Source organism: Cucurbita pepo, chromosome 5 (assembly GCF_057944985.1).
Source record: "Cucurbita pepo subsp. pepo isolate OVF chromosome 5, ASM5794498v1, whole genome shotgun sequence".
NCBI lineage: Eukaryota > Viridiplantae > Streptophyta > Magnoliopsida > Cucurbitales > Cucurbitaceae > Cucurbita > Cucurbita pepo.
Window position 1 is genome coordinate 14,386,271 of NC_141802.1, and position 12,571 is coordinate 14,398,841.

General features: G+C 36.7%; 2 protein-coding genes and 1 long non-coding RNA gene across 5 annotated transcripts; 1 reads left to right on the forward strand and 2 right to left on the reverse strand.

Annotated features, from left to right (window-relative positions):
• The first annotated feature begins 215 nt into the window (after positions 1–215).
• Positions 216–1,196, forward strand: LOC147792685 (uncharacterized). The gene is made up of 2 exons (XR_015421115.1): positions 216–356; positions 427–1,196. It is a non-coding gene; the product is annotated as an uncharacterized LOC147792685 (long non-coding RNA).
• An 833-nt stretch (positions 1,197–2,029) lies between these two features.
• ZIP6 (ZIP metal ion transporter family) lies at positions 2,030–3,504 on the reverse strand. Its single transcript, XM_023676488.2, has 2 exons — positions 2,711–3,504; positions 2,030–2,626 (listed from the first exon to the last, which is right to left on the reverse strand). Exons 1-2 carry the CDS (start codon positions 3,425–3,427, stop codon positions 2,312–2,314), a joined length of 1,032 nt encoding a protein of 343 aa, XP_023532256.2. The 5' UTR covers positions 3,428–3,504; the 3' UTR covers positions 2,030–2,311.
• A 4,821-nt stretch (positions 3,505–8,325) lies between these two features.
• LOC111795068 (BAG family molecular chaperone regulator 4) lies at positions 8,326–10,216 on the reverse strand. 3 transcript variants are annotated; one of them, XM_087123797.1, is made up of 4 exons: positions 9,698–10,216; positions 9,350–9,600; positions 9,158–9,289; positions 8,326–8,617 (listed from the first exon to the last, which is right to left on the reverse strand). In XM_087123797.1, the coding sequence occupies exons 1-4, from the start codon at positions 9,888–9,890 to the stop codon at positions 8,468–8,470; spliced, it is 726 nt and encodes a 241-aa protein (XP_086979923.1). In that variant the 5' UTR covers positions 9,891–10,216; the 3' UTR covers positions 8,326–8,467. The 3 variants fall into 3 exon arrangements, with proteins under 3 accessions (XP_086979923.1, XP_086979924.1, XP_023533074.2); XM_087123798.1 differs by having other exon boundaries at positions 9,146–9,289; positions 9,371–9,600; positions 9,698–10,206; XM_023677306.2 differs by having other exon boundaries at positions 9,146–9,289; positions 9,698–10,200.
• Between the last annotated feature and the right edge of the window lie 2,355 nt (positions 10,217–12,571).

Genomic DNA, 12,571 nt, shown 5'->3' on the forward strand with positions numbered 1-12,571 from the left:
CTCATACAATGGAAGTGTAATGCTAGCTGCTTTGATTTCTTTGCTTCTTGTGACCATCTTCGTCCTTCTCCTCCACATCTATGCCAAATGGTTCCTCTCCCAGGCCCGTCACCAGCGACGCAGCTCTATTGCTGTCTCTCAAGTGCTCGGCCAGCCTCGCTTGCACCATTTTCATTCCATATCCTTTGACCACACTCCCCCTGCTCACTCTCCCACCAAAGGCCTGGATGCCTCTGTGATCTCCACAATCCCTCTTTTCATTTATGTGTCGGAAAACCAGTGCAAAATTGGATTGGAATGTGTCATTTGCTTGAGCTTATTCGAAGAGAATGAGATTGGGAGGAGCTTGCCCAAGTGTAAGCATGTCTTTCACGTCGAGTGCATCGACATGTGGCTGAGTTCTCATTCCAATTGTCCTATTTGTAGGGTTCCAGTTGCTCGCCATGACAACTCAAGGAGTGGAATTGGTAATAACTTGGAACTGAGTGAAAATGAACCGCAGATTGTTGTCGGTGGGTAGCAGCAACGACTTTAGAATGAATTAGAGGAAAATCTTCAGGTTCTTCTTCTTCATCTTCAGAAATGTCCTCTGGGTTTCCTTAGAAAATGAAATCACAATTCATGGATTCCATGTTTGCCTATTCTCCATTTGTATACACAAGGATGCTCTCTCCAAACCATCTGTAAAAAACTTGTGCCTTTTCATTTACCTTGTTCTGAAATTATCTTGAGCTCCAACTCATTCTCCACTCCCCGGAAAGAAACATTCTCCCTTCTTTCTTATCTCTCTAATTTATCAAAGACATAAATGTTATAATGTTTAGCCCTTAAGACATGAAAAAACTGTTGTTGATGTATAGAAATGTTACATTCTTGTACCTAATAGATGGAATGAATGTATGAAGAACTCAAGAGTGGAAGAGTCAAATGTGGAAGATGAAGAGGCATTTGGGTCCAAAAAGTCTAGGTTTGTGTGTCTAGGATGAGATAGACAGAGAGAGAGAGAGAGAGAGAGGTAGAAATTGTTCCTCTTTTGTCGGTCTTTATTATGATCCATATCTTGGCAAGTATCACAAACTTGGACGTCTTCTCGTGAATGTTTCGTCATGTTGTTATCCTCTATTCTTCTTTTTCTTCTATGCACAACACTAGTCAATCCATCGTCCTCTTCTATTATATTGCAAATTTTAGATCTATTTGTTGGGTTTCATTCATTTCGGTCTCTAAATTGTTATAAATTTTTATGTATGTATTTAGTAAATCTACGCAACGCGCTAAATTTAAAAAAATGTCCAATGAATCGTTACCATTTTTATTTTCTAATGAGTATATTTTTAAAATTTATTGGCTAATCATTTCTTTAGAAAAATTATTCATACATTTTCTTAAAAAAAATTCTTGAAGGACAAAATTTGAAATAGAATATAAAGTGATAAGAACCCAAAAAAAATAAAAATAAAAAAATAAAAAACATTAAAATACTTGTGAATTAAATTTTAATGAATTTTTTTCCTAAAAAAAAGAATGGTTTGTGGAAGTCTACCATCACTTTTCTGTCTTGGTTGTAGTTTTCCAAATATGATGCATCACTACTGTTGGCGGCCAGATTTCGATCCAATGGGACAAATTGTTGAGGATTATTAGGAGTGAGGTCCACGCTGGTTAATTTAGTGGAAGATCATGGGTTTATAAATGAGGAATACTATCTCTAATAGTATGAGATCTTTTGGGGAAGCCCAAAGCAAAGCCATGAGAGCTTATACTTAAAGTGAACAATATCATACCATGGTGGAGAGTCGCGATTCCTAACACAAACGCCAATAAATTTTAAAAAGGTTTCACTTAAGATGCTTATTAATTTGTTTTTTTTTTTTTTTTTTTGTTTTTTAAAACTAAATTTTCTTAATTTATTAAAAGAAAGTAAGGAAAAAACAGCATTGTTTTAGTTTATTATATGATGGAGTATACAATCCTCCATTGTTTTAGAATGAAGAAAAAGAAGATAAAAGTTTAAGTGAGAAAAGGCGCATTATTCACAAACTTTCCATTCCCACTTCTTCATTCTGTATACGTAAAATATAATGAAATCCCAATCCCCCAACCATCTTTATTCACCACTTTAATCCTCCATTCCTATCTTTATCACTCCCTTTGCCTATTCAAATCAATCCCCTAGTTGGTTCATGACATGGAAACCAATATCATTTTACATGCATTGCGTCTATCTTCCACTTCTTCTTCTTCTCTCTTTGGACCTTGCTTTGCTTGTCCTCTCCAATGGCGCCTCCTCATAATCTCCCATAATCCAATCTCACGCCCACAAAGCTAACACCGACATGGACGCCGACCCGAGCAACAACGCCACAAAACAACCCCTCTTCAGCCCTTGATTCGAGCTCATCATCTTGTTGTGGAAAAAATCAACTGCTATTAGATCCACCAGAGCCATGTATATTAGAATCCCCGACGAAAATGAACCCAATAATCCCTCCATGATCAACGCCTTGGGGCTGCTGTCGTCGTACCCTGTTATTGAAAACAGCACCATCCCTAATACTATCCCCATTGGCGTTGTTACTGAGAACATGAAACACATATACGATGTCGTTGTGAAGCTGAATCCTGCCTGCAACAAACCACAATCCTCTAATTCCATGGAGATTATCTTGATTCATGTTTTAATTGTATACATAGTTCATTAATTAATTACCTGAGCAATACAGCCGCCGAGGCCCATTCCTTCGAAGATTTGATGAAATGAAAGAGCAGCAACCAGAGGCTTGATTGTGCACTGATTTTGGGACATTCCCATCGTAACTCCGATGATTACAGAGTGGAAAATAATCCCAATTTCAAGAACTTGAGACACGAGTTTCTGCTTCAATTTCACCAATTCCTCTTCCCCTTCTCGCCGCCGGTGACAACTCCCTCCCCCTAAATTCCCCATCTCCGATTTCGAATCCACCGACACCAGCAACCCAATATCCCCTGCAGAGTCGGTTCTCGGTTTCTCCTCTGTCTCCACCGGATTGTAGTGGCTGTGCTCGACGTGCGACGTGGCGGTGACGTCGACGAGAAGCGCCAGCAGTGCGCCGATCATGGTAACCAGACCGCAGAAGGGGAAATCCCGCCATGGGTGTTGGGAAGCCACTTGGCAGTCGGAGAGGGCGTCGAAGGCGTCGGGGAGGACGTGGACGAGTGAGGTGGAGAGAATCACACCGGCGGCGAAGCACTTGATGATTAGAATCGCTTTGTCGTAAAGGGGTTTTCCGTGGAAGAAACGGGTGAGGAGGACTGGTAAGGAGACGCCGATGACGCTGGTGAAGAAGATGAGGAAGATGGAAATGAACTTGAGGTGGGCGGCGGCGTGGCCGTCGCGACAGGCGGAGTCGCGGGTGAAGTCGGTGGAGCAGGCGGCGACGGCCATGACGGAGAGAGAGGAGGAGGAGGAGGAGGAGGAGTGGAGGAGGAGAAGGGCGCGGTGGAGGTTTTTGAGTTTGTGGACAAAGAGTGGGTTAAGGGTTTGAAGGCATTAAATGGAGTGGGAGTCCACTGCCTTAAATTTCATTACATTTCCATCTTTGCAAGATTAGTCTCACTTTTAACACAACTTTACTCGACCATACGTGTCACTTAAACGTGTATTTTTCTTCATTGGTCGAGATAAGTTTACCTTTTCATTGAGTCAAAACGTGTTTATGACCCTGAGGTTTATCAAGTGATTATGCATAATAACGTTAACCAAGACAACTTGGACAAGCACCGTGTTAACAAATAACTACGAGTTCTACTGGCGCTTCATGATGTCACAACGAGCATTTAGAATGATATTCACCTACCTAGCTTGCTCTCGCATGCTTATTAAGAGTTGACCTGTAAGTTGACTTCAAACAGTATCAAGACATGAACCATTTCGTGTCCATGACTAGTCATTTCTGTGCACTGCATTGAACTTGATCCTATAACACAACCTCTAACTCTCTAGAGGGGTCAATGTGAACACATTTGTTCATAGTACATTCTAAAAGTCATATTTGATTTGGCACCATCACATCAAAATGACAAAGAGTCATATGCCAAGGTGGAGTGTCTGTCTACCATCTAATTAACACCAAATTGGATGATATGGGGACCTGTCTAGCGCTCTTTAAACTTGTTAGTGAGAATGTGGAGAATATTAAAACGTCATCAGTTAACCTTTAACAGTAAACTATCAAGACAGTGTCTAAATTTGTATATGACGACGAGATGATGGATAAGATCTTACCCTAGATGTTAGTATACGCATGTTCTGAAATTGATTGCAATAGACAGCAAAGAGCTAACTACATTATCATAACACTTCATATAACCTTAATGAGATAGATGATCTCCAATGAAGTAAATGGTTAGAACTCAAAGGAGCTAGAAATGATCTCCTCGAAAATAGACTATGAGGAATAATAAGCTTCGAGTAGCTAAGTTATGAGTAGCGGCGAGCTCAAAGGAGCTAGAAATATGGTAAACTATGTCTATTGTATTTGAACATGGCGTGTGGTAGTCTAGGCTCATCTCCTTATAAATTCAAGCTCAAATTTGGTTTCTTTTTTAATTGGGCCCGTGGGAAGTGGCCCACAATTCTCAGGCCCAAATCGTTTATTTAATCCATTCAGATTGCCTAATTATCAGGCCCAGGCCCAAGAGTGTTCATGAGTTAGGTTGAAGTGTTCGTGAATATGTTTTAGATTTAATCCAATTGTTAAAACCCTAAACCCTAAATTCTAAACCGTAAACCGTAAACCCATCCAAAAAAATTTGGTTGAGTTTGGTTCACGTTGTTGATGTCATCTATTCAAATTTTTATTTTTAATAAAAATAAAATATTAGTTCGTAAAATAGTTATTAAGTATTTTTCAAACATTTAATTATAATTGTAACTTAATTTTAATATTCATTGGAGAATATATAATAAATAATTATGAAATTTAAATTTTAAAAAATAAATAAATGTATATATATAATTATATGGTAAATAAAAATGTACTCAAAATTAACCATTTGGTTCAATCCAATCATGAAACAACGGAGTAAAAATTTTAATTTATTTAAACTCAATCCAAATAAATTTATTATCTAACCAAAACTATACAGTAGAATTAATCAGATTTTTTCAGTCATCGATTTTTTTAAACACGGGTACGTTCTTCTTTTGTAAATTCACCCGCCTCCATTCGTTTGATAATTTCTCGGATATAAATAAGATAAAAGGTGATTTATAATTTAAAAAAAAATGGGAAAATAAATATACACATATATTTTTCCTTTTGAGTTGATTATCAAATATAACTGATAAACATTGTTATCCAGCGTCAACAAGTCTCATAAGGAAACCAATTATTGAGAAAAAAAAAAAAAAACATTAATTATATGACATTTTCCACATAATCATAAAAATTACCAAAAGTTCCCAAAAATATTAATAATATACATAAAACCCTACACCACCTTGATGACAGCCACAAGCATTTAAATGTGACATATTTAATATAGAAATAATAAAGAGCCAACCAATACTAATCCTTCAAATTCAAAAAAAAAAAAAAAAAAAAAAAAAAAAAAAAAAAAAAAACACACACACAAGGGCAAGCAATCCTGGCCGTTTATTATGATCCAATCCCATTAGAAGAAATGTGAATGGATTTGATTTGATTTGATTCAGTTTTCCAGCATCCTAAATGGGTTTGATTTGTCGGCCATTTCTGGGCAATTCTCTTCCAATTGGAAACAGCTTCCTCCACCACCACCACCGCTTGTGCTGTTGTTGTTGTTCTTGCTGCTGCTGTTGCTGCTTTTCAGTGATTCCAACCGTTTTAACTGATATGCTTCGTACATCTCCTTCAACATGTTTCTCTCCCTTTTCAGTTCCTCGTATTGGGCTGTAAAAACATTAAATGTTTGGTTTTGTTATATGGGTTGACTTTCTTTTGTCGGGTCAACTCGCCTGTTAGGTTCACGGTTTAAAAATGCATCTATTAGAGAGAATTTTCACACTGTTATAACGAATGCTTTGTTGGGGGAGGTTTCCACACGCTTATAAGAAATGTTTTGTTCTCACAATCCACCCGCTTTGGAGACTCGTGGTTTTAAAATGTATTTGTTCCAGAGAGGTTTCACACCCTTATAAGAAATGATTTGTTGGGAGAGGCTTCAACGCCTTTATAAAAAAAAATGTTTTGTTCCCATCTATCATTAATGGGAGATCTCACAATTCATCCCCTTGGGGACCTAGCATCCTCGCTGGCACACCGTATAGTGTATGGCTCTGATACCATTTATGACAGCTCACGCCTACCACTAGTAGATATTGTCATATTTGGCCTATTACATATCGTCACTATCCTCACGATTTCAAAACGCGTCTACTAGAGGGAGATTTTTCACATTCTTATAAGAAATGTTTCGTTCCGCTCTCTAATTGATATGAGATCTCACAAATTTAGAATATTTAATGTTTGTAACCAATATTAGCAATGAGATTCTACTCGTACATGCTTGATATTTCAACTGTGAGATCTTAGTTGTTAACGTTAAAATATATTTGTGAATAATTATTATTCTTTTAAATCATTTATAAAAGGAAAAACAACCCGACAACTCAATCTAATCCAACTCTATCAAAGAGGGAGTGTTGGGTTGAGTTGTAAACTCTATTTAGGTTGCTCGGTTGTAAACTCGACCGAAAATATATACCAAAATAAGGAGAAAGAAAAAAAAAAAAAATACCTTCTTTGAATAGAAGTTCACCGGCGTAAGAGGATAATTTCTCTTTGATGGAGTAATTTTCGGCTCGGAGCAGTGAATTTTGACGGTCCATGAATTTGATCCTCGGTGAGGTAATTGTTACTTCAGCCTGTTAGTGATTAATTAATTAGCTAATCAATAATTAACTTTTACTTAAAGTAAGATTTGTGTTATTACTTGAAGGGCTTTGAGTTCCGATTCAAGCTGTGTAATATAATGAAGCTGTTTGAGTCGATATTTTTGTGAATATTGCCTGCTTTGCATCACCCTAGTAAAAAAAACAATAGTAAATATTAACATTTTAACCTATAAAGTAAATAATACAAAAAAAAATTAACCTTCGCAGCCGCCGGGCTTCCACGTTGACGTCCTTGTCAGAATCTGGAAGTTGCAACCGGTGTTCATTGAGTGGCGGCGCCGCCGTAGCTTCCCCACCGGAGAGGAAGATTTTGTCATTTCCATTTGATTGGAAGAGGTGTAGCTTGTCTCCGGCGGTGGTGGGGGTGGGTTTTCCCAAGCGAGAGCGTGGCAAGGGCGGGAGAGGGCGGAGGATGGCCGGAATTCCGGTGGGTTGAGCCATTCTCATATGGAAGGTGTCCATGGGGGAGGAAAAGGCAGTGATTATGAAAAGAAATGAAGTTTTTGTGTTATAATTATAAAGAATTGATTAATGTGATTGTTTATCTATCTCTTTTGTACACCTATGAGTTGCAATATTTGCAATAGACTTCAAGTTCATACCATCTAAAGCATGCCCTTGCTTCCATAGGGTTAAAACTAATTAAATAATTATTTATTTCTCCCGCTCACTCGATTATCATCGATCACACTCTTCCTCCTTTAAGACTAACAGATCTAGGAGTGTTCATAGATCGAGTTGAGATCCAATTTTTTGGGTTGTTCGTGTTAGACGAACACGACTCTCCACAATGGTATGATATTGTCTATTTTGAGTCTAAGCTCTCGTGGCTTTGTTTTGGGCTTCCCAAAAAGTCTCGTACCAATGGAGAGAGTATTTTTTAATTATAAACTCATGATCATTTCCTAAGTTAGCCGATGTGGGACTTTCATCATCCAACACCTCCCCTCGAAGAAAGTACGCCTCCCTTTAATCAAGGCTCGACTTCTTTTCTCTTTTGGAGTCTTAGGGCATGACTCTGATACTATGTTAAACGAACACAACTCGAGAACTTATACTCAAAGTGGACAATATCATACTATTGTGGAGAGTTGTGTTTCTATAACCGTTCGAACATTTATTCAAATTTTTGTTTTGAATAAAGGTAAAATGTTAATTTGTAAAATATATTCATTTAGTTATTGTCAAACATTTAATTGAGATTTCTAAGTATATATTTATAAAAAAAATCACATTTGAAATAGTTAAAATATCTTTAAATAATAAAAAAAAATAATTATAAAATTAAATAAAAATATTTTAAAATTACTCCATCTATAAAATTTTAGTTTAATTAAATTCAATCTAACTTGATGTAAATAAATTTATGATTAAACTCGAGAATTAAACACAAACTCAAACGCTGATTAAATAAATAATAAATATAATATATATATATTAGGAGGAATCTTAGTGGGCTTATTATAGAGAGGCCCAATGAGGCCCAATGAAAGTGGTCGGGCCCAAATTAAAACAATATGTACAGAAATGGGAAAGGGGAAGGTCCAGCTAATCAAAGAGTTCCCAATCATGAGTTATTTTTGTAGAAGTAATTGGAGGAATGAGAGTGCCAAATCCACATTCAATTCTCAACCCATTTGACTTTCTTCTGTTCTTCACGTTGTCGAGTCTATCCACGTAATTCTGTACTCTAACCACCTGTTTGGACAGTTCAAGTTCACTATAGATACTGTCCTCTTTCGACTTTTTCTTTCAAAGTTTTTTAAAACAACGTTTGTTATGGAGAGATTTCCACACCCTTATACAAAATGATTTGTTTCCCTTTCCAACCAATGTGGGATCTCACAATCCCCCTTTGGGACCTTAGTGTTCTTGCTGACACTCGTTCTATTCTCCAATTGATGTGGGATCTCGCAATCCACCTCTTTTAAGACCCAGCATCATTACATGTAAATTTCACTTTAGTAACATATTAAAAATAAATAAAACTTAAAAAAAAATTAAAAAAAAAATTATCAAACACAAATCTAAAAACATTTTTTTTTTTTTTTTTTGGAATTTAGTATATTATTTTGAGAGTTGTGGGCCCAAATAAAAGCCCATGAATGTCCCACCTAGAAATGTCAGATCAAGGGTAAGAATGTAAAATCCCTTTTTCCTCCTCTCGTCTCAAAATAGAAATATGATTTAAGATTTTATTTATTAATATCATATAAAAACACTAACCTGAGTTCTCACCAATTTGGCATCTCCGTCGATCTCAATTGCATCCAATTTCAACAATTGCATCATCAACATATCTATCAATCCATTTACTTCTTTCTCCTCCACCGTTCTCCCGCCGTTAACCGCTCCTTCCACCGCCACAACCTGTACAGATGGTTAGAAATCACGAATTTCAACAATGATATGATATTAACTGCTCAGAACCTTTTGGAAGAGTTTGTCGACCTCCGCCGTGATCTCCGCCAGAGCATCAACGACCGCGGTCGTAATCCTCTTATTAATTTCCAGCTTCCTCTGTTTACTGGCTGGATCCTCCATCAAAACCACTTTCGACATGTCGTTAACACCCGCCATATGCAAACACTCGTCGTTCTCCTTCTCCTTCCCTCTAAACAACAATCTCTGTTCTCTCGGCTCCAATCCCGTCTTCTGCCGGAGAAGCCTCTTCAAATGCCCTTCCAATTACACCCATCAATCAACTCTGTCAGTCTCTAATAGCCATTGATTTCGAATCAAACGAATTAAAAACCAAATACAATAGATCGACGGTACCGAATGTGGAATGGGCATCGACGGTGAGGAGATGATGGCAAGAACCGTGAGAGATTTTGATTGTAATGAAACGATCCGAACCCGACCCGATGTGTCGTTTTTGAACAATCATTCCGCCCGGTCGGAGCTCCCAATCTATGTCTTGTCGGAACTCGTCGCTGCTTGGGATTGGTTTTGAAGAGGAGGTTTTCATGGCGGTCTCTGTTGCCGGAGGATTTCGTGAATTGCAGAAAGGGGAGCGTCGGAGTGTCAGTGGAGTTTAAGAAAGGGACCTCTAAGCAGACATTACAGCCAGCGGTTGGTCGGTTGCCATTACGATTGCAACTTTGGGGATAAAACAGGAGGACATGTCCACCTGGATAGGTACGACAGTTTCTTTTCAATTGGGCCCGGGTTTGTTGCTGCTGGCCCACGTTTTGGGCTTTCCAGTCCCACATCATATGGGCTTTGCCACGGGTTGGTGTGAAATATGGGCTTGGTGGGCTGGATAGAGTCGCAATGATATTAGGCCCAAGCCCATGGGTATCAAAGTGGCCTGTGATGTTTCTAGTGCTAATTTGAATAATGGTTAAATTTTTAAGTTGGTAATCTTTTAAAAGTAAAATAGATTAGGTATTAGCGGTATACACAAATTCGCTCACTCAAAATTTTAGGTTGGTTAAGTTTGGCAACGGACTTGCGATTGTGCCGCACTCACTTTCCAACGACAAGTGAGCTAAGCCAATCGTCGCCTACGACCAAGCGACGTATGCTCGAGCCTCTGGCCTCAATTTAAGAGAAGGTTTTAGAAAACAAAGGCAAAAAGAGATTTTTGAAAGAGAAGGTTTTAGGTTGTGTTGGATTGTGACTCTATTTCTGGATAGGTCTGATTGACCCAACAAAAAAATGTCAACCCGAACCAAATTTTCAATTTTTCAATAATTCAACCGAATTCAAACCGAGAAAAAAAAATTATAACCTAACCTAACAAAATATTAAGTTGGAATGGATAGTCCAAATTCGTTGGGTTTATGATGTGATAAAATAGAAAGTAAAATGAGTCTCTCTACTCCCTATAGTTATATGCAGTAAGCGATTGTTGTTGTTACCTTTTGCTTACCTTCTCATATAACACCAATTTCAATTTCTCAATTCTTGCCTTCAAAACTCTCTTTCGAAATCTCTATGCTCCGTTTTCTAAAACTTTCTTCTTGAACCAAGGCCAGAGGCTCGAGCCTACGTCGCTTGGCCATAGGCAATGTAAGAACGAATTGACTTAACTCACTTGCTGCTGAGAAGTGGGTGCCACACAATCGCAAACCTCTAAGGTATATTAGTCATTTAAAACATATAAATTAGTAATAAATAATTAATATATTCGGACATAATTTAAAAAAAAAATTATTTTAAAGTTTTATCTTCATAATTAAAATATAAAAAAAATAAAGGTATATATAAATATAAAAAATAAGAATGTGATTTATTTGAATAATATATTTATAAAGTTTGTTGAATGAGTTGGCAATTAATGAAGTTATTGGGGGGTAAAAAGTAGGATAATTTTGGAAACATTTTATAAAAAAGTTATATTTAGAAAAAGAAATAAAAATGATAATAAAATATAAAAAAAGGAGTGAAAGGGTTAAAATAAGAAATGGATGAATAATTAGGAAAGGGAGGGGGAGGGGGGTGTGGTCCACATTGAATCATAGGAAACATTGGATAAAAAATGCCAGCCTGCCCTTTCTCACTCTTTTATGCCTAATAAAACTACCTTCCCCACCCCCCACACACACAATCATTCCCCTCTAACCTAACCAATCGCCCCACACGTCGTACCTTCCTTCCTCTTTTTCGCTCCACTTCCTTATACGCTCTATTCATCCAAACATAGCTCCAGTGATTAAGACGTTAATAACTCCAGTTAAAAGTTCGAGTCATAATTAGAGATGTCTCTAAGACAAACCCGCATGAAATTTAGGGTTTAGGGTTTAGGGTTTATAGGGTTAAACCCTAAACCCTAAATCTTCCTCCCTTGCCCTGTTTCCCTCTCTGTTTGATTTCTTACGGTGATTTTCTATCATATTCAGGACTTGTCCGGCGTAATTTAATGGCATGACAATTCTTGTATGAAATCTTTTATTTTTTAAAAAATTAATATTTTTTTAATGGGTCCTATGTTAGATTCAAATCGATGTGTTCGTTTTAGAAACAATCGTTATAAAATTTGTATTTTTGTGGGTAACTATTCAAAACTAGCTAGTTGTACTATATATAAATAAGTATAGACATCGATAATTAGCATGAGCATACCGGCGTGGGGGAGCCCCTCAGACTTTCTTTTTTTTAAATTTATTTTGTTCAAAGAAAATTATTTTTTAATCTATAAATTTTTAAATAAATCTATTTTTTTAAATTAATATTAAAAATTTATGTCTAATATAAATCTAAAATTCATAATTTAAAATTAAAATAAAACTTAATTTTTTGAACTATAATTATTAAAGTATATAAAAAACTTTATTAAATTTGATTTAACCTAAAGTTGTTAGTGCCCTATTAGCTTTCTTATCATTCACTACACACGCTTGCCAGGGGCATGGCGTGGTGGAGGGCCCCCCTTGACATCATTTTGCAACTAAGTACAATAAAGAAAAATAGTTCCACAAATAATGGAAATAATAATAATAATAATAATAATTATTATTATTATTGGATGATGAAAGTCCCACATCGACTAATTTAAGAAATGATTATCGATTTATAAGTAAGGAATACTAACTTCATTGGTATGAGGTTTTTTTGGAGAAACCCAAAGCAAAGCAAGCCTTTTGTGGAGAGTCGTGTTCTTCTAACAATAATAAGTTTCATTTATTTTATATATTTATTTATGTT